Source organism: Rhinolophus sinicus, linkage group LG06, assembly GCF_036562045.2.
Source record: "Rhinolophus sinicus isolate RSC01 linkage group LG06, ASM3656204v1, whole genome shotgun sequence".
Taxonomy (NCBI): domain Eukaryota; kingdom Metazoa; phylum Chordata; class Mammalia; order Chiroptera; family Rhinolophidae; genus Rhinolophus; species Rhinolophus sinicus.
Genome location: NC_133756.1, coordinates 41,914,438 through 41,937,420, shown reverse-complemented (window position 1 = coordinate 41,937,420; position 22,983 = coordinate 41,914,438). Strand labels below are relative to the sequence as shown.

The 22,983-nt window shown below is 37.3% G+C and overlaps 1 protein-coding gene across 2 annotated transcripts in view; it reads right to left on the bottom strand.

Annotated features, from left to right (window-relative positions):
* The window catches only part of AK5 (adenylate kinase 5), a 202,633-nt gene that overhangs the window by 137,630 nt on the left and 42,020 nt on the right, over positions 1–22,983 (bottom strand). For both annotated transcript variants that reach the window (XM_019743342.2, XM_019743343.2), the window contains exon 6: positions 20,158–20,349. In XM_019743342.2, the coding sequence (XP_019598901.2) occupies positions 20,158–20,349 (192 nt within the window). The remainder of the gene's footprint in view (positions 1–20,157; positions 20,350–22,983) is intronic.

Below are 22,983 nucleotides of genomic sequence, written 5' to 3'. Positions count from 1 at the left end.
TTTAATTACTTATTATTCTTTGTTTTTTTATGTATGGGACAAGGAGGTACAAGCTAAAAAGAGGGATCAAATTGATGCCATAGTGGTCTTTCTGGTAACTGGTGAGTAGTGACATTCTAAGTCATTTTATTTACTTGGGAAGATCATGACAGCTGTGATATTGAGATTTATAATAAGAAATACATACCTGGTCTTTGTCCCCGTTTCTGGAACCAAGCTCCTAAAACACTTGGAATTTCCCAAGTAATGAGAATGGTAAAGATGTCTTTTGTTATGTTAATGGAGATTTTTGGACCCCACCTCAGGATGGGGGCTGGGTAGAGAACAACCAACCATGTAATTAGAGGGTTGAAATTTTCAGTCCCATCCTCGGACCTCTCCTGGGAGGAGAGAGGAGCTGGATAAGGAGTTTAATCACCAACGACTAAAGAATTAATCAATCATGTTATCTAATGAAGTCTCCATAAAAACCTAAAGGAGAGTGGTTTCAAAAGCCTCTGGGTTGGTGAACATGTGGAGATTCAGGGAGAGAGGGCATACCTTGCCGTAGCAGTTCTTCCATCAGGCTCTTCCTGAGTTATATCCTTCAATAATAAATCAATAATCTAGTAAATAAACTGTTTCTCTAAGTTTTGTGAGCCACTTTAGGAGATTAATCAAACCCAAGGTAAGGTTTGGTGGAACCTCCAATGGACAGCCAATGGGTCAGAAGCACCTGGGCTTGTGACTAGCTTCTGAATTAAGGGTGAATGGGCATTCTTGTGGGGCTGAACCTTAACCAGAGCGATCTAATACTATCTCCAGGGAGACAGTGTCAGACTTGAATTGAACCGTAGGACACCCTGCTGCGTCAAAGCATTGCTTGTTGAGCGGGGAACCCCTCCTTCCCCCTCACACAAATTAGAATTTGATCCAGAACGTGGAGCAGTTTTAAAATATTAAAATATTGAACTACAATTGGGGAAGCATACATAATATAGGCCATTTAAAAAAGCACATAATGAAAAGAAAAATCAAAACAATGCAAAAGAAGGTTTTAAAAATTAAAACACTGTGCTCACTAAAGTGAAATTATCTGAAAACTAGAAATATTGCTAATGTTGCTAGAGTTTTTTACTCTAATAAAACATGGCAGTAAAGAAAATATAACTGCCAACAAACATTTACATAGTACTTACTATATGTGTAGTGCTGTTTTAAGCCCTTTATCTATATTGCCTCATTCTTCTCAACAACTCTATCAGGTAGGTACCAGTTAGGAATTCCTTTTTATAGAGGAGGAATCTGAGCCACAGATAGGTTAAGAAACCTGCCCAAGATGCGAGAGGAGAACCTGGACTCTAACACACATAGTCTGGTTCGCGAGCCCCAACTGTTTCCATTGTTTTATACACATTATTTCATTTACTCTTCATAGCAGCTTTCAGAGGTAGATTTATCTCCCCAGTCTAGAATGGAGAATCTAGATACAGGACTTGCTCAGATCCTATAGGGAGAAAGTGATAGAAGCTGGATTTGACCCAGGTCACTTTGAGACCAAAGGTGGTGTTCCTTCCCCTAAGACCACACTGCCTCCCAGGGAATAACAGTTAAGAGGCAAAATGTGTGACACAAGTGTTAAAGAGTAACAGAATTCAGAAACCAAGAAGACTGATAGAGGCTGCAAGAGTCAGGGGTAAAAGGAGACATAATGAGGGACAAAAGACAGGATGTGAAAGGGAGAGTGGAAGAGAAAGGGCAATTGAAGCAAGACGCGCGAAGCTTGGGAGGGTGAACTGGACATGTGTTGGGAGAAAGCGTTTGTAGTGGCTTATGGACTTGCTGTGGTCTTTCTTAATTTTCCTGGTAATTTTCTTCTGGACTTTATGTTGACAGATATTAAGTATGTGGCCTTCTGTCTTTTTCCTTGGATACCCTTCCCATGAGTAAGTTTCTATCCAACTCTAGCTTCTAAAAGGCAAGGGATTCATACTTTTCATTTTGATTCGTAGCTCATAAAGACTTAACACATATTTGTTGAAGTTAGTTGAATTGTTGGTTTTGACCTATTCTAGACTTTTAGATGAGGCTGCTATTCATAGCAATGTGAGTCTCTTCTTTTCAATTGTGTCCCTTCTTCCAGCATTAAAACACACACGAGTCTCCCTTCCCTAAGACAAAAACAATGTGATATAAAACCAAAGCAAACCTACACACCAACAGCCCAACTCCAGTTTTCTTCTTTCCTTTACAGTCAAATGTTTTGAGTTTCCAACAGCTGCCTAACCAGGTCCATTTTCTCACCTCCCACTTAGTCCTCTGTCTACTCCAATCTGGTTTCTCTGTCAATCTGCCAAACGAGCAATGGGTGATAAAATCCACAAACTACCTTCCAGTTGTTTAAATAGACAGGCTTTTTCCAGTCCTTAACTTGCTTGACTTCTCACAGAAGCAACTCTGGACAACTGGCTCCTCTCTCCTTTTCTCCCACATCTTCGGCCATTTTCTCTTCCTCTCCTTGCCTCTTCTTCCTCTATCTGCCTTAAGATGTTGCTTTTACCCAAAATCTGTCTTGCGGCAATGTTATTAAATTACAATCTATTCATCAACAACAATACATACTTACTAAATTAATAAACGGACAAATAACCTAATGCTTTCCTCTATGCTGAGCCTTGAGAAAATCCATGTCTTTCTCCTTTGTGCTAACTGCTTTGTTTGACCTTTTCCCCAGGCTCTTCTTGCATTTTCTTCTCAATCTTGCTAAACTCTCTACTTGGTCCCATTATCAATTTCTCCCTGAGCCTCAGCTCACCCAAGAGCCATCCCTTGGTTTGTTAATTCAAGTCAGGGCACTGGCCAGGTTATTTAGCTTTGGATACCTTTTGATAGCATTAATTCCCAGTAGACTTCATTGAATGGGAAAACAAAAAAAACAGTCAACAAAAACCCACTGCCACGGAATTTGACAGTTACATGACATACCCTGAAACCAAATAAACAAAGTGAAGTAAAGCTAGTGAATTACCTAGGGAGAAGTTTTACAAAGAGTTCAAGTAAGCTTAGTATGTGTGTTTCCCTTATGAAAAAAACATTTCATTGGTTTCCTACAGTTGTCACATTGCTGTGCTTTGTTTATTTGAGCTGAATTCTCCCACTTCGTATTTACTGAAACTGGCTGACTTATTGCTATTTTTTATCTTCAAGTGATACAGTTTTTAATAATTTTTATTCATTTTTTAAAGATTATCAGCAGAGTATGTTGTAGTAGAAAAACTTATAGAAAAGTAGAAGAAAAAAATGTAAAAATCATTCATAATTCCATCCTCCAGATGTAACAAAACACATATGAATTTTCCAGAGTAACATGATAATTATACACAAATACTCTGTACATGACGTGGCCAAAAGAAATTGTTTTGATTTTTTCTATAATATACATTAACAGAATCTTAAGTAGCTTTCTCATTTTAAAATCCTCCCTTTGTTTCTTTTACTTTTTTTGAGTCCAGGGGATTTTTTTCTCCATAAAAATACTAGTTTTAATTTAAACCAATCATTATAAGTGATCTGAGTTTATAAAAATAGGCTTTTTATTTCTTTCTTTTCTTTTTTCTTTTTTGAGAGGTGCTGGAAATGTACTCTTCAACTGGCTTATTACATTATTGTGTGTAAATTTATAATTATGTCTGAGGTAAGGAAAAAACAATTCCCTAAAGCATGACTCATTTTAAAACAAAAAGAGCCAAGGATAGAAAGAATTCAAGTTATAAAAACTCTTCTTAAATAATTAAGGCAAAGTCCTACTTGCCATCAATAGGAGAGCTTAACCTTGTGCTTTTTTCAAATGTTTTCATGTTTTAACTTCATCTCTGGGACCAGACTGTAAAATCTCTGGTGTAAAGCGCTGTCTTTTCTGGATCCCGACAGTGATCTGCTCTGTAGAGGCCTAATAAATATGGACCTTTGGACTCCTCAAGTTGTGTGGATCAGAATAAATAATAATTTCATTTGTGTGCTCTGTGACTTACAAAGCACTCTCACATTTTTTTCTAATTTGAGCTTCCCGTCAATTCTGTGAAGTGGAAACACTAGGTCATTACTGTTGAGGCTTCGAAAGGCTAAATAAATTACCCAGCCGATATCATGCAAACATGTGCGTGATATAATTTTAAGTTAAAAAAAAATTAAGGCAGAGTACAATATGTCATAATATCATAGAAAAACAACACTACATAGAAAAGACCTAAAATGTTAACAGTAGTTATTTCTGGGGTGCAGAATAATGGAGAATTTTTATTTTGTCCTTATAATCATCTGTATTCTTTACCCCCAACACTCACCCACACATTGGTGAGTGCGCGTGCACACACACACACACACAACCTCTCCATAAATACTACTTGTTTTAAAATGGAAGCATATAATTTTTACATAAAAAGAATTAAAAACAGAAGTAAACAGGACTCTATTGCTCCTCCTCTAGATAGGAACTTGAAAGCTGCTCATCCTTCAGGCAGCTCCATTTGCCAATGTTGAGAAGTAAAATGATAGAAAATAACATCGCATGCATCTGCCAAAACAGATTTGTGGTTGACATTTCTTCTGAAAAATGTCTTCCTTAAAATAAGTAGCTCTTGGTGGTGTTTCCTGATTTAGTCATTTTGAAATAAAATGAGTAGTTTTCAGAACTGGATTTCAGCTTTCCCATGGAACCATCACTTGGAATGGATATACCTTAGATGTGCTCGAGCATGTGCTAGAGGAGAATTTACCAGTAAGCACATGTCATCTTTCTAAAACATACTTGCATGATATTGTTCAGAGCAGTGAATCGCTCAACAAATACAAGCTATTATACATTATTATTATTTAGCACGTAATTTGATTAGACACCTTTCTAGGTGTTTTGGAGCAGGGACTATAGACTACACTAATAATTACAGATATCATTTATTCAACCACCCATGTGGTATGAGGGCTTTATTCAAATTATTTCTAATCCTTAATCTTGCATGTCATTTAAGTCCATCCCCTTTTTACAGATGAGGATACTCCAGCTTAGAGAGGTTAAGAAATTTGCCACGATTCAAACCTTGGTCTTTGTGACTTCAAAGCCAGCTTTGGTCCACCACAAGACACTATGTTTTACTTAATGTTATATTTATCATAGAGTCCCTTGCAGCGTTTCCCCAGCACAGGGTTCCTCTGAATATATTAGAGATTAAGCAGGGTTTTTGAATGACACAGACATGAACAAATATATGAAACTGGCAGCCCTACCCAATGTTCCTGGTTGTCTACTGAGAGCATCCTTAGGAAGAGAGAAAGGGGGGAAATCAAAAAAGAGAATGAAAGCAAAATTGGCAGAAGAAAAGAGAAGAGACCGAAATCGACACCAAGAGTCTTTAAAATAGATTCTGAAGGGCTTTTATAGCTGGTGACGGGTTTGGCAACGCTTCTTTCAGACTGTTAAGCTGTGTTCTGTTTTCTCAGTTCATCGTTTCATAGGAGCTGCAGCAGCCACCTTCCTGAGGCTTATGAAATGTCACTGGAATATAGAAATTTCTCTCTTGTCAGAAATGCAATATAATAAAAGAATTAGGAGGAGAAAGCAGCCCAGCACAGGTGGTTGCTATAGCACTAATAATACTGGCCAGGACAGGGGCAATGCCATCAAAAGAGTAACAATGACAATAGCCATGTCTGATTAGAACTGTCTTTGTGCTGGGCACTGTGTTGAATGCTTTAATTACCATTTCTTTTCACTCAGTTTTCACAACTTACCTAGGAGATAGAGATGATAAGGTTCTGTTCTCAGATGTCATAACTGAGGCACTGAGAGGTTCAGTAACTTGCGCTAGGTCGAGAGCTGGTTAATGGCCTAGAACCATGAGTTCTGCCTCTGCCCTCTGAGTTTTTCATCACTGGCCCTGTTTCTCTCCTGTGATAAATGATTTGTTTGTCTGGCACATTCATTTTTTTCTAGAGTCTTTTCTTTATGTCTCCAAATCCAGAAGGTGATGAGGGTGTTGGTTTAAATCTCTGTTTCATTCAATAAATATTTTCTGGGTACCTCCTATGTGCTAGACAGTATTCTAAGAGTTTGGGATATAGTGGTAAAGAGATCAGTCAAAATAGTTTCCCTCATTTAACTTTTGTTTCAGTGAGATAAGACATTCTTTCTGATATTTGCATTAATGGAAGAATTCTGATTTGCCTGATGACATTCTGGAACAAAGACATCATAATCTGATGTGCAATTTAAGACTTAAATTTTGAATCAAGAGGCTTAACACTTAAAAGAAAAACAAAGCATGTTTACAACAATGTAAAGACTAGAATTATTATTTTTTAAAATTTCTTGGGGTGACAATTGTTAGTAAGACTAGAATTATTAAAAGGTGTTATCTGGGATTAATTTCAGAGAAGATGTGAGAAAAGGTTTTCAAGCTGAAAAAGCTTTTCTGGCTTTGTTTTTGCTTCCTGTTAAATATATATACAGAGGATGCCAAAAAAATGTATACACATTTTTTTAAAAGAAAAAAAAACCCTGTATTAATTGTAATACTCAATATATACCGATAACAAAAGATGAAAACAAGTCATGTTTGACTTGTGCAATTACAAGAGGTGCTCAAAGTGGTTACCATCAGCATCTAGACACTTCTGATTATGGTGAACTACTGCTTGAGTATAGATAACATCTCTTAAAATGTGTATACACATGAGTATATATATGGCGGTGCTAAAAGTGGACACTTTGGTCAATGTTGCTCAACGTGACTTGTATTCATCTTTTGTTATTACTATATATTGAGTATTACAATTTTAATATAGTTTTCCTTTCTTAAAATATGTATACATTTTTTTGGCATCCTCTGTGTGTGTGTGTGTGTGTGTGTATGTGTGTGTGTGTGTGTGTGTGTGTGTATTTAATGAGGGTCATCATATAACTAACAACCCCTGGTGTATTTATTTAGTAAATATATATTGAAGGTGAATTTATGGGCTCCAAGGCAGGTGCTGGAAATAAAATACTGAAGACAACAGTAAAATTACGAAGAAGAAAGTAGACTGTAGAATTATAAAGACAGACTTATGGTAGAAAGATACTGGAATCATAAAAAAGCAGAATTATAAAATGGTGTAAGAACTGCCATGAGAGGGATCAAAAAGGGATGTTAGGGAAGCTCACAGACGGGGCATCTCTCCCCATTGGGGTGCTTTCCCAGAGGAAGCCATCTCAAGTACGAAAAACCTCAGATTTTTAAGCAGAGGTTTCAGGATAGAAGAAAAATCATATCTCACTTGCATAACAATCTCAATACCTTCCGATTGAATTTTCAGGTAAGGGCAAAGAGGCTTTACCAGTAAATAAATAAATAAATAAATAAATAAATAAATAAATAAATAAATAAATAAGTAAATCCATTGTTTCTCTTTTTTGGGATCCTGAATTTGAGGTCAAGGCAGAATGGTGGGATTGATCAGGGCTCAGGGAGAGGGAGAAGTCTGGGCAACTGCTCCTAGCTGAAGAGAATGCAGACTGTGAGCAACTGCAAGTAACAGGAGATAATCTGAGCCAATGGAAGTTTCTAGTATGTTTCTTCTTTTCTCTTCCAATTTTAAAGCACAACTATCATTTCACAGAATGTGGAGAAGAGCAGTGCCATTAGGGAATTGCCTACCCATTCAAGTCTAGGAAATTAATGAATTGATGTCATTAGTACCAAATTTCAGTGTTTTAGGAATTCAGATTGAACTGATGAAATGAATAGGCAACCAGAAGTAAGACGCAGTCGTACAACTTTGCTAATAGAGCCGAGAGGATTTCGCCGGAGGAGTTTTAAAATCTTCAGAGACAGGATTTAGTTAGAAATGATTGCTGAATTCAAATTGTAAGGAATCGTATCTTTTTGGACTTCTGTCAAAACTAGGTTCTCATGAATATATGAATTCTAAAGCTTTGGTAGAAAAACTGAAAATAAACATTATCAAGTAAATATCAAATGATGGTGGTAATGTCTGTACTCAGATTTTTAAGCAGAGGTTTCAGGATAGAAGAAAAATCATATCTCACTTGCATAACAATCTCAATACCTTCAGATTAAATTTTCAGGTAAGGACAAAGAGGCTTTACCAATAAATAAATAAATAAATAAATAAATAAATAAATAAATAAATCCATTGTTTCTCTTTTTTGGGATCCTGAATTTGACAGCAGTGGTAGAAATTGTTTGAAGTAACACTCTGGTTATTTTCTGAGAAATCTCTCGTGGTTGCTGACACCTTCAAATAACCTGTGAACTGGAATGGTTAGAGGCCAGACCACAGGGGAAAGCACCAATTTTTGAAAGTCTGAGTTTAAAACACTACCTTAAAGGTACTTATCCGACCCAAATAAATGAAGTCTAAAGAAGGGCTTGTTCACTCTCAAATTCTTAGAACTAATTCATTCAGTCCAACTCATTAATTTATGCATTGATCCAACAAATACTCTTAAGTGCTCTCTGTGTTTCTGGTACTGATTTGGTTGCAGTTCCTGCTAAGCTGGTTACTGAAGAGAGCAGCCAAGGGCATTCTGCAACTTACACACATCAGGCTTCTTTTCTCTACACATCTTTTTAAATTCAGGTTGTTTTGTTACTTCATCTAGGAGATCTGAAAGCCAGAAATCAAAGTCTTCATTAATATTTGAGTACCGCATGTTAGCTAGAAATTTTGAAACAATTGCCTAAAAAGAAATTGATGAATGAGTATATTTTTAAGGTTATTTTATACTCTGCTAAGTAAATTCCTAAATTAGGGAGGGGGGAATTAAGAAGAAATCAGAATGGTGACAATAAAATTTCTTTAATTTCCTTATTCCTTCCCTGGCTGTTCAGCCCAATTCAGTTTTTTCTATCCACTTATCCCCAGTCCCAATCCTGAATTTGGTAATGAGTATGACTCTTTACTCAATGATTTCAAATGCCTGATTAATTCTTTGAATGCACAGAATAACCTTCGTAGATTATTCCAGAGTGTTGTGAGCTCACTCAGTCCCACACAAGTTACCAGGGACAAGGCAGACACAATTTACTCCACCCTGTAGTTCTCTCTACATCCTTTTGTCATAATATGGTCAGATAACACTGAGGTCACTTGTTTGTCTCTTCTTCTCCCCTGTCTACATGGGCTGCTTCAGAGCAGGGACGTCCCTGCATATCTGTCTGTGTCCCACCTGCTAGGTCAGGGTTAACTAAGATGGAGGCACCATCCTTGGGGCTGTGCCTGGGTAGGAGCCTTCCAGAGGCTGGCTGGGCGAGAGGCAGGATGACAGATGAGGGGAGCCAGTCATAGCAGACGAGACAACAGCATGTGGTGAGCAGACCAGACAAGAAAGAGAAATGTCGATGTGAGACATGGAATGCATGAGACAAGCGACAGGTTGGCAGTTTAGGATTTATCTGAGAAAGGAAGCAAGCTCTTGTCCTTACCTGAAGTGAGATAGTTTAGGTAAGACACCTGGCACATAAAAGGCACTAAATAATTTGAACACTGCCTACCTTAGTGGGTTGAGTTATTAAAAAGAGATAAAGTTTGTAAAGCAGCTGGCATTAACACTGGATATAGTATGTGAGTTCTTGATTTCTGCTAGGATTAGATATCTCAGTCAACATCAGCAGTTCACAATATGGCATTATCAATATCTTTTCTGTTTTGAGTGGTGGGAGTTAACTCTTTGCTTGGATAAAAGCCCGGTTCAATCCCTTCTTACTAACTAAATGGACTCTAGGAGAGGGAACTTATTTCAAACCTCAGTTCTCTCTTTTTTTGGTTCTGGCATTTGTGGTATATTCTTGAACCTCTCTAAGCCTCTTTCCTTTATTAAAGTTTAAGGACAGTTGTGAGAATTAGATATAAAGTGAATAAAGATCCTGGAATACTGACTTGAAAGTGCTTACTGAAAAGTAGCTATTATTATTAAGCAGAGATATTTGCTTTCTTACTTTCTATTTTTGATAGAATTACTAGCAAATGTATTTCCCAGATCTTTTTAAACAGAGAGAACTGTTTTTTTTAAACCTTGTAGTGGTTATTGTAGGGTGGTTTTCTCCACATTTATTGTAACTCCTTTTTCCATTGCTTTCTTCTACATTAGAGGCTGAGAAGCTAAATACTTCATCTCCCAGTCTCCCCTGAAGGCAGGGGAAAATGTGTAACCCAGTTTTGACTGATGAGTTCTAAGTGCTAGTCAATGAGGGTGGGAGAGGGAGTTTTCAGAAAAGCTCTTCCTAATGATGGGTAACAGATGTGGCTGCCCAGCCTTTGGCCCTAACCCATTTGTCCTATTTAGACTGTAGATCTGATGACTGGAGCAGCAACAGCCATTTTGTTACTGTGAGGAAACACATTAAAGAGGGTGGAACATAAAGATAGAAGGTGCCATGGGTCCCTGAAGACACCATTAAGTCACTGGACCAGCTCTGGTTCATCCACCTCTGTACTTATTTTGACACAAGTCAAATAGATGTGTCTGTTTAAGCCACAGCTCTTCACCTATTCTGACTGTTGTCAAACACATCCCAAATAGATAGAAATCTTTTCTTTTTGATAACCGATGACTGTGCTGTGCCTTAATTCGGCTATGTCCTCATAGCCATAAGGTATATAGGTCTGCCTGCTATGAACATAAGTGGTTCCACATATAGCTATAATTTTTTACTTAAGTCATTAATTTACTCACTTGAAGAGTTATTTTGAAACTATTATTTGTGGAAAAAAAGAATTGGTGATTCCATTGACCACTATCTCTTTACTTCGATTTTAATGTTACTTTAGAGTGCTTTAGCTAAACACAGTCCTTCACACATCAGTCTTCCTTCCCGATCCCCTTTCCTTTCAACTCTGCCATGAATGTTATGCAAACGGGAAATCAACATGGTTAAATTGGTAAAATTTATGTTACGTCTCCTACGTATTTAATTTATGAGTGTAGTTTGTCCTCAGAGCTCTTTTTCAGTTGCTCCCATGTTTGCAGTCAGTTCCAGATGGTTGTAGCTGATGCCCCATGGAGAAGTAAAACCTTGTGTCACACAGTTATCATCCCAGTTTAGGCCCTTAGCCAATCCTTTCCAGCCGCTTCCTCCATTCAGTGTTTTTGCACACAGCTACCGCTTAATATTTCTAGTTCTGTCATTCCTTTGCTCAGAGCCTTTAAAAGCTTGCCGCTGCCCGCAGAACAATGCTTCCTCCTTCGCTTAGCAAGTCAGTGCCTTCCCCAGTGTGAGTCCAGCACAGCTGTGCCCCTCCTTTCTAATTCTCACGACTCGACATACACCCTCCCTCTCTTGTGTCTGTGTATAATGCCCTTCCTTCCCATTTCTGAGTTCCAGCTCTCACCTGCTCCTCAAGGTCCAGCATTTCCAGGAACATCTTCCCTAATCGTTCCAGGAGGAGGTCATTGCCCTGCTCCTGACTCTTCCGGGCCAATCATACCTCTGTGTGTGGCACTTCCCCCTTCCTGTGCTGTGTTGTATTCGTGTTATGTATGTTTATGCCACTGACCACACACAAACGCCACAAAGGCAGACCTGGCTCCACACTATCCTTCTACTCCCTACAGCGCCTGACGTGGTCCCCTACATGGGGAAGTGTTATTGTCCGGCATGCAATAGGCCCTCGATAAAATTGAATGGACGGCTATAAAAGGACTGTCGCAATCGGAAAGAGGAACAGTAAGACTCAAAGGACTCAAAGTACAGGGCTTTGCCTGTAGCCGAGCTGCAGCTGTGGCTTTACATTTGACTTGTAGAGCTGAGCAAGGTAAGAAGGTGACAGCTAGCCAAAAAGACAAGGCCCAAGAATTGCCATTTGTAGTAAAATTTCCTTCTTGTAATAATGTGCTCAGATTAATCAACTGTAGGAATTATTTTAATTATTTTACACCTGTTACCTAGTAAAATTACTTTTTAAAAACCTCTCAGTGTAATATACTAACAGAATTAATTTTCTCATTTATTCTTTCTTGAGAAACAGATATGAAGAGATTACAGCTGAAAAGAGGTGCTTATCAAACAACAAGTACCCGGAGAAAGCAGTAATGAGCTTTCTCTTTAAGATCCACAGTGCAGAAAAGTGTCATGTTTTAATGAAGGGACATCATAGCAACCACAAGTGCCACCTCTGGGGTGGGCGTCCCTGGTCTGGGCTGAAGCTCCACTGCTCTCGTTTGGGATCCTGGGCAAGGTGCACTTTCATGTGCTTTCCTTTTCTCATTTACAGAATGGAGATAATGGTAATACCAGCCTTGGGGAGATGTTGTGAGGATTAACGACCTGCCATATGTGAAGCACTTTGAGTAGAATCAAGCATTTATTAACACTCAGAAACTGTTAGCTACTGTTTTTTAAGACACCATTTACTTATAATATTTTCTTGACTGGCAAGACTTATGTGCCTGTCCTTTTTCTTTTCTTTGTCATCTTCTTTTTCTGTCACTTAATTTAACTATAGTGCCCCCTCTCTTTAAAGATATCGATGAATTCCAATTAATTTGGTATTAAACATGAAAAAAATTTTAGCCCAAGAACTTTACCAAAAATATTATTTTCTTACTCATGTTCCCGACAAGTTTCAGTACAACATATTAAAGTAAACTAAGACCTAATTCTAAAAGTGTGGAATGTTCGTTGACACCATTGTCAAAATTATTCTGATCACAGAGCATCTCCTGGAGAAGTGATCAGCTGAAAAATGTGTGTGTGTGTGTATTTTCCTGTCAGAAACTGTACAGTTGAAACCAGAGTTTATAGAAAGCTGTCAGCATGACATGACATTCAGCTGCCAACTATCTACTAACCTGTTTTATTGCTTTAAAAAAATTACAAGTAAAGACAAGCTGTCCTGAAAGCCAGTCTCACAGAAATAGTACAGGCCTCAACTAAAGTATTCTTAGATACACTTGTCAATACAGTTCTTGGAATTGGCCTTTTTTAAATGTGAATCTTCCAAATGCATTCGCTTGAATATCTCAATTTTATCCACATCATTTATTTCATGGTTATCATGTAAGGACCCTACTTGATACTTAAGATGATTAAAAAGTTGTTTATGGGGCTTTTTGGATTCTATTTCAAGGGTACATGGAATAATAAAACCAACAGAAACATATTTTACCTCCTTTTGGGGAAGAAATCATGCTCATTCTTTAAGTTCCTCCTAATTTTTCCTGTAAACACATGAATGAAACATCACAATGAGAGTAGTGCAATCGTTGTGGGAGAGCTCTTATCATCTGGCCTTGACCATAGGGTTTCCATGTAATCAGCATCAATTTCCCATTTTGAAAGGAGTTTTATTCGCTGAGTCATTTGATTTGCTCTCTGCCCGTGGAGAATGAACAGGACTGAACCTGGGCGAGCTTTGGGTACTGCAAAGTTGTGAGTCAGGGTGCTTGCTCGTTACCAAGACAGACAGAATACCAGAATCACCTATAAATACAGTATATGCTTATTCTCCCTGTTGTTTTGATGCTGTTTAGGATCTAGTATAATCTGCCCCAGAACTGTGGTGGATCTTACTTTGCGATAGGTGGGTTGCCACTTTGTGAGCAAATGGCTTTATCATTTCAGAGCTTTTATTTTTCTTTCTATACAAAAGATCAGAGAATGAAACTGGCATCATAGTATTTTAGCTTTTAGAAGCCACAATAATGACAGTTTATGAGAGTAATCGGATTCATTTTTCAATTTAATTCTGGGTATTTTTAAACCAGTATTACAGCGATCTATGTTAATAGGGAAATTAAATGAGCACCACTGACTAATCCATAGAGAGGTTACCTTCCTAAAGTAAGCAACAGTACTTTTTCTAGGGCAGAGCTCTCTTGCCAGCTCTGCACACAGTAGAATTGGGTAAATGCTTGTTGCCCAGACAATGCAATTTCTTATAAGCTGCTCTTTATTCAAGTCAAAAATGGGTTTTCTCATGTGACTTCTCGGCTCTCCACATGGAGGTTTTATCAGTCTCAGGTTTGATGCCAAAAGGTACTGTCTACTTAATATAAAATACTTTGGGCAACTGAAAGACAACCCAGAGGGCCATACATCCAGGCTCACATATACACCATCGTCACCCAAGTAAATATCTTCCAGAGTATATCCACAGCCTTTCTATTTATTAACCTTTGAAAACTCCTCCTTGACAATTCTCTGTCTTAATTACTAATTCCACCAAGTAAGGATTAGTGGGGGCTTTTGGTTACATGACAATGGATGTTTAAGTAGGATGTAAGTAGTGCTGGTACTTACGGGAAATACAGCTTCACTGTTACATATTACAAGTTCATCAACCTGTTAAGTATTGAGAAGCAGTAACAGAATTTTCCTCCTCATAATTTTACGAGAATGGGTTTGTTTGGGTAAACTGTTATCAAGTGTTTTCATTGCCTTTCTTGAGTTGTGTCTTAGGTGAGTTGTGGAATCCGCTGAGGGTTTATGCTGTTTAGGTTTCTTTTCCTCTTCCCTGAGCAGAGATGCTGGTGGAGATGGGAATAATGAACCAATGGCTGCCCACTGAGAGTTTAGGAATAAGTGTACTTGCATTTTAAATGTTAGTGTTGATTCACATGAAACTTGAAGTTAATTAACAAATGACTATTTAGCAGTTCTAAATTACCTTTCACCATTCTTGTTTGTTTTCCCTTTGACTATGAGTATCTGCTGGATGGGAATTACATAGTTTTGGTGGTAAATTTGAAATCTATAATGGGTGTATTCTGAAACTTGAAGGAAGTCATACAGGGAAAATTAAGCAAATTTAGTGTAAATGACTTATTTGGAGCTCAAGGACAATGTCTGACGACTCAATAATAGTGTGGGATTGAGAAGGATGTATTTTCTATGTCAGGGGTTCCCCAGCACTGATGCCAGTTTGTGATGAAGTGCTCTCTAACCCACAGCAAAATGAGAAAAATAAGGCAAATATTGGGTGTTTTTCTTAAAGCCAAAAAGATTCATTTAGAGACTTTATTTGGAGTTATATCATGCCTAATTTTTTTGTGCTAAAAGTATCCCTTTTTAAATAATGGCAATTATAGATTTTTTTTTCCTGCCCTCAGTAAAATAAAAAAAGCCAACTAGGGAAATGACAAAACAACAATAAGATACCACTACACATCTATTAGAATGGCCAAAACTCAGAGAACACTGACAACACCGAATGCTGCCGAAGATGCGGAGCAACAGGAACTCTCTTTCATTGCTGGTGGGACTGCAAAATGGTGCAGCCACTTTGGAAGTCAGTTTGGTCGTTTCTTATAAAACTAACCATACACTTATGTTACCATCCAGCAATCGTGCTCCTTGGTGTTTATCCAGGTGAACTGAAAACTTATGTCCACACAAAAGCCTGCACATGGATGGGTATTAATAGTATTATAATCACCAAAACCTGGAAGCAACTGAGATGTCCTTCAGCAGGTGAATGAATAAACTGTAGTAAAAACAGACAATGGAATATTATTCAGCACTAAAAAGAAATGAGCTTTCGAGCCATGAAATGACATGGAGGAAACTTAAATGCATATTACTAAGTGAAAGAAACCAATCTGAAAAGGCTACATACTGTAAGAGTACAATTCCATGACATTCTGGAGAAAGCAAAGCTATGGAGACAGTAAAAAGGTCAGTGGTTGTCAGGGTCAATGTAGGGGGCTGGGGGGAGGTGGAGAGGCATGAAGAGGTGGAGCACAGAGGATTTTTTAGGGCAGTGAAAATATTCTGTATGATATTGTAATGATGGATACATGTTATACATTCCTTCAAACCCATAGGAAATGCAACACCAAGAGTGAACATGAACCCTAACGTAAACTATGGATTTGGGGTAATTATGATGTGTAGGTCCATCAATTGTAACAGATGCACCACTCTGGTGGGGGATGTTTTTAATGGGGGAGGTTGTGCATACTCATATATGGGAGCAGGGAGTATATATGGGCAATCTCTATAGCTCCCTCTCAAATTTGCTGTGAACCTCAAACCGCTCTAAAAATTAAAGTCATTTTTAGGGGAAAAAGCCAACTTCATCTTAACCCAATTAAAAAAAATTTTTTTCTGCTCTATTAAACATTAGGAAATCACTGGTCTATGTGCCCTTGTTATACGTCAAGGTGGTTTATAATTAGTCCCTCACCAAATTTCCCAGGAAAATTGGTGTTGGTGAACAAGAAATAATCCTGATATTAACATTTTTCAGCCTATGCCTTTCCTGGCTGAAGCAATCCAGTCAGTAAATCTGGGTATTCATTAGTAGACCTCTCAAACATCCTATGACTAAAGCTTACTTTTCATGTAAGTTATGCTTCTCTTGCTTCCTCCTATAAAAAGTCCAGAAGAAAAACAACTATTTGCTTACTTCACACCTAAAGCTAAATATGGACTTTCACTGATTACCACCCATCTTAAGTAGAGTTTGTTCAATGTACTCGTTTGTGCAACCATTTCCCTGGCAAGTTGCACACATGTTATTCCGACTGAGTAGAATATCCAATGGCACAATGCATTTTGGAAAATACCATAAATATTACATCTTACCATATTATTTTTAGGCATTTTAAAACACCCTTTCTTAAAAAAATTAAACAAAGCTACATATATATTTTACAGAGTTCATTAAATTCACAAAGTCTTGACCTGTCTTAACTAACGCTATTTCTTAAAAAAGGGGTTCGAACTTAGTGAAGACGATAAAAACAAAAGCTAGTGGGTTGTTTTTTTTTTTACAGGTTTAAAACAAAAAATTATCATTAAACAAATGTACTATCGAGGCTTTAAAAATCTATAAAAGAGGAATTATTGTTCGAGTTACATAGTTTCATCAACTCCACGTGCTCCAAAATGTTATAAGACACAGCTTACTCAGTAAGACTCAATAAGCAGCTTTCCTAGTCTCAGTAACACTCAAACAAACTTTGAAGAAAACTTCTGACAAACTTTGGGAACCCACAGCATCCTAATCATTAATTAGAAGCATCAAGCTCTAAAAGACGTGATGAGCAATTACATTCAATCTTAATGGTAAGTTAAAACAACAACATATAAGCTTGTTTGAAAAGATTCTATGAAGTCCCTAATAGAGTAGTCTTGTGACATCATATCATTTAATACCTACACAGATGGCTGTATGTAGACAAGTGCAATAAAAAAGTAAAAATGAAGGGAACCACATAAACAACATACAGTATTCAAGCAATAGCATGTTTTCCCTGGCTATTTTGATCAGGTTTTCTCTTCAGTCAAACTAGTTCTTTTATAACAAACAAACAAACCCTAGTTTTTTTCTTTAGTCAAATTTATCAACAGATAGAGAATGATGAAGTACAAAAGGAAAAACAATGCGGTGACATCTGTTAAAATTCAACTACATTATTCAATCATTATATGTCTTAATTACATGGATGATTAGAAGTTAAAGAAAACACTGGCACAGTTTTATAACTGATTCATAGACACATTTAAAGGAAAATGAATTTGGCATGAAGTTTTTAAAACCTAACTTCTTCATTTTGGATTCCTTCAATAATCAATCTAAGGGAGAAAAAGCAACAGAGTACCCTCAAAGAGCACAGAACTGTTACTGGTAAGTATGGGTTCCAAAAGATGGGCCTTAGAGGGAGAAGAAGAGAGGAAGAAATAAAAAAATTATAAAGTAAATATTAATTATTTAAATTGCACAACATTCCAGGCATTGTTGTAAGTACTTAATATCCATTTACTCCTCACAATTACCGTGAGGTAGGATCAACGATTACACACATTTTACAGGTCAGGCATCTGAGTCACAGAAAAGCTAAGTAACCTGCAGAAGGTCACACAGGTACAGGTGGTGAAGCTGGACTCTGAACCAGGCAACGTGGCTCCATGGTGCATTTTAAACACGTCCTCTGAATTGCCACCGTCTGCCACGTTACAAGCGTTCTCTCATCTCACCCGTGTAACAACATTACACGGCAAGTAACAATACCTCCAATTATGGATGAAGACCAAGTTATAGGGCACCATGAATTTATTAAATGGCAGTGCAACTGATATTCCAAGTGAGAGATTTCAGATTTCAAAGCCCTAGGGAAGAGGAGCATCAAGATGACGTTTCTCAACTGGACGGAAGACGGATGTGAGTGAGCTCTGTGGTCCTTAAGAAGAAGCAAAAGAAAAAAAGAAAAAAAACTACAGAGAAAAGGAAATATCTGTGTTGGATCTATTAACCCTCAGATTTTTATTAAAATCGTTAAATGCTTGTGATTAATAAGGATAACGATTTGTATTATTTAACTCATCTTTACAAGCTGAAATCCTACCAAACATATTTTAATTGTAAGAGTGAACGATGATCCAGGTTTTGAAGGAGGACATGTGGTTTCAGGAAGCAACACTTGCTGCTTTGTCAGACTAAATTTTCAAATTATATTCCCCAGAGCTTAGCCTGTGTTTGTGCTCACCACTTTTCAAAAGGTGACTTTCCAAGGCAAGTCTTCTCCGGATAATTAGAAGCGTTTATCTTAAAGCACATTTGGTTTTAGCAGTGAGGTGACACGCTGTCATCCACATTGTTACCGACTCCCTCAATTAGAGGCAACAGCGTTTCACTTCCATGCAAAATATTAGTAAATTAACAATCCCCACTCTGCATTCATTGGGGAAATCTGCTCTGCTTGTGATGACGAACGTGACAAGCAGGGAGTAAGCAGAGACTCTCCACTAATACCTTTAAGCCTTGCAAACATCAATTAAAACTCTGGCTCTGCACCTTCTCGTTGGAGGTTTGGTCTGTTGGGTAAATTTATTTTTTTTAAGACACAATGAGGAGTCGTCAGCATTGGTGACTTGAAAGAGAAACAAGCAGTAATCCCAACACAAAACAGCCACAGAAACAGGCACCCTGATTTTTCTGGAAGCTTTCCCGTTAATCAATATCTCTTTTGTACCATAAAATGAACTGTGGCATTGTGAATAATTTTCAGAGCAGATTTACAATTGTCTGACATGACAACTTTGACTCAAAGAGCAAATTCTAATAAATACTTCTTTATAGTGCTAAAAAAGACTGCAAAGAGATTACCATTCAAATGTCGTGACATTCTCTTTCAGATCTAAGGGCATCTTAGTCTAATGAAGAGATTGTTAACCCAGTAACTGTTAGGTCACAGGAGCTCTATGGATGGGCTTCAGTAGATTTACCTAAAATTTGTGAAAAACGTGTATTTTATTGGGATAAGCATGGTCATTTTTTATCAGATTCTCTACGGAAGCTTGTAACCCATTTGACAAAAAACTCTGGTCTGGTGAAAAAGACTGAGGGGAGCGCTCTGCTGAGGTCTGCCTCCATCGTGACCGTCATGGAGTTGTCCCAGTTTTGGTGTCCTTTGTAAAATGCTGTCTTCAGGTGGCCTATGTTCCGCTTTATCACCTGTGTTTTAATCTATGATGTTTGTAGGGATCATAAATTTAGCTGAATTTTTACCTCTAACTTCCTATATTCTAATAATTATATTAACTAATGATTCAGCCTCATCCTTCATTGACACGTTGAGTATCATTAACCACAAAACAAACAAAACATTTATGAAGATACTAATATTTGCATTGTATCAATGGAGCGGAAAGATCAACACCTTCGATTCTGAGACAGTATCACTTCTTCATGACAAGTCAAACCCTTAGGAAAACTTTTTTATGCCATCAGACTCTCATTTCTTTATGTGGTACAGTATGATAAAGCCTAACTTAGCAATTTAAGTCTAATATAGCACTGTGTCAACTGTGTTTTTAAGTATATCAATTTTATTAGATTTCCAAAGACAGAAAAGTTGAGAAACTGGGCAAGTATTGCTTAAAATTATACAAAAATTATTTCAAAATCCTATTTTTTTAAAAAACTTATTTGGGAGCTACAGAATTCTAGCCAAGGTTAACAATTCACTTTTATAAAATCAAACTAAAATGAAAGTATTTTTTAAAAATCATGATGGCTTAATAAAGGTAAATCAGGTCAAAATTATCAGTTTTTTCGTTGAATCTGCACCCAAGAAAAGCATTTTTTTAATGTAAAGATTTCTAACCGAGAAAAAGGCTAATGAGAGATCTGAAAGATCACTCTTGTACTAGACATATAAAACTATAGCTAACTTACGGTCATGATGAGCCCTCTTTCCTGGAAGTATTTAACCAGTGGAGCAGCATTCTGTTTGAAGTTCATTAGTCTCCTTTGGGTAGCTTTCAGATTGTCATCAGGACGGCCCTGTTGCTCTGCACGCTTCAGTAATCTTTCTTTGAGCCTCTGATTGGCGCAAGCCAGGAACACCACCAAATCGGGAGTACAGATCTGTGGAGAGCATCAAACAAGTAGCCAGGCATTCAGCATACCAACCAATGCAAACACAGGCAGCAGCATTTATCTCTTTTGGTTCTGTTGCAGCTGCCATACTTCTGTGTTTTTCCCCAGCACATTTCCAGGGCTATCACTCTACACAATGCTAGGAGGAGCCATTGCCCTTACAGTGCATGGAGTACCCCAACCCACACAGCCATCCATATACAGTGACCCTATTTATTTCAGGAAAATAGTTTTTGTTTATGCTCAAATATGTGTCCTGGTTGAATTAAGAATAATATAGGCCAAACTTTGCCAAATGTGACCTGATTTTAGAGGACTATTGGGCCACAGAGGTTGTTGATAGTAAATAAGTACTGCTGCTATTACTATGATTTGATGTCCTTTTAAAAGTATCTACTGTATGCTAGGCCCAGTGCTAAGTTATTTCCTATGCTATTGCTAAACTTCATAGTAGTCTGCCAGGTAAATATTACTTCCACTTTACAGATGAGTAAACTGAGGCTCTGAGAAATTAAGTACTTGTCTGAGGCCATATGGTCAGTAAGGTCAAAGTTGATATTTGAACATAGGTCTCTCTGGAGTAAGGCCTGTGTTCCTTCCACTATTACAAAATATCAAATGGCCCAAAGACCTTTGTGAATTTCTGAAAATACCAAGAATGACATGGAAAGAACCTGTGAAATAAGCAGTTTTTATTTAACTCAATTAGAACTACCATTGCATTTAAAAGGTAACATGGTCATATAAAGTGAATGTGGCTTCTTGTTGAAGATGGGAAAAAGACATGAAAGGCAGTTTTGCGTGGTGGTTTAAAGCAATAATCTCCAAAAATTTTTATTGCATCCTCACATTAGTAAATTATTTGAGTATACACCCCAATAAATATATACTTATTAATTTATAAATTATTCATGTATATATGATATGCATGCATTACCACACTAACATAGGGTACATGTTGTAAAATACAGTCATCCCTTGTTATCTGCGGGGGATTGGTTCCCGGACACCCACAATACCAAAATCCAAAGATGCTCATGTTCTCATATAAAATAGTGTTGTATTTGCATGTAACCTAAGCACATCCTCCCCTGCACCTTAACTCACTCATAGATTACTTGTAATACCTAATACAATGTAAATACCATATAAATAGTTGACATACTGGATTGTTTAAGGAACAAGAACAAGGAAAAAAGTTCATGTACAGACATGTTCAATACAGATGCAACTAGCGTAGATCTAACTACAGAATACACATCAACAATAATGTAACATTTAAAAAAGAACATTTTTCATCTGTGGTTGGTTGAATCCGTAGATGTGAGACATGTGGATACAGAGGGCTAAGTATGTACAAAAATACAATTTAAAAAGCATGAGTTATAATAATCTTAATTTTTATATTTTCTTCTCACATCACAGCAGTTTGCCTTGTGCTCTCTGAATAGCATTGGTTAGAAAATGGACTCTGGACACTGGAAATACGGATTCCAGTTTTTGCTCTTGGACTTACCAGCTGAGCAATGGGCATATAACATAACTTTGCTAAACCTCCCTGTCCTCTTCCTGTCAATAGTGATACACAAACCTCCCTCCCTGAGTTACTATGAAAATTAAATAAGATAATGTATGTAAAATACACAGCACAAACTTGATCCATGTGCTCAATAAATTTTAGCTACATTTATTATCACTTGATTTCCAAGATTCTATGTTGCTCTAGTTCTCCTTTAACTTTTTTATTTTATTTTATGTTATGTTATTTTATTTTTTGTTTGCCTCCATTTCTTTCCTCCTCAAACCCACAAGTGGGGCTGTCCCCAAGGCTTAGGTCATTTTTTTTTTTCCCCCTCCTCACTCTCATTCTCTTCTCATTCTCTCAGTGCCCTTCCACTCTTCTGATTTCAACCACTACCCTTTGTTGATGGATTCCAAATCTACATTTTCAGCACTGACTTTCAACAGTGCTTAAATCCTATATTGTCAAATGCCTATAATGACAGCTCTGCCTACCTGTAAATCTTAATGTTTAATTTGTGAGTCAGCAAGGCCAAAATAAATCCGAGCCCATTTTTACCTAAATGAAAATCCCATATTGTTTGTTTATTTATTTTTATGGTAGCAACACTATTTTCCTAAATCTCTGAGCTAGAAGCCTTAGTATCATTTCTAGCCCTTACTTATCACAACTTCAGTCTCTATTACCATTGCCTATGGATTTTGCCATTCAGACTTCTTTTGCCCCAATTCTACTGCCAGTGTGTACGCACAGGCACATACTACTTACTACATAGCATAAGTGAGTAAGAGCATGAATTTTAGGATCAGATTGTCGTGAATTTGAATCTAGAATCTGCCATCTGTTAGTTGTTTGTCCTTGGGCAAATGATTCAATTTCTCTGAACCTCAGTTTTCTCAAGTGTAAAATAAGGGAAAAGCTCCCCATCTCAGTAGCTTAGTAATTCCCAATAAAAAAAAAATGTTCTAAATAACTTTTGAGAAATCTTAACAATTTAGAAAATCACTTTGTAATTTGTGTGTGATATATAGATATTATCCAAAGTTAAAACTTTTTTTGGATAGATATTATCTGAAGTTAAAACTTTTTTCAAATATTAT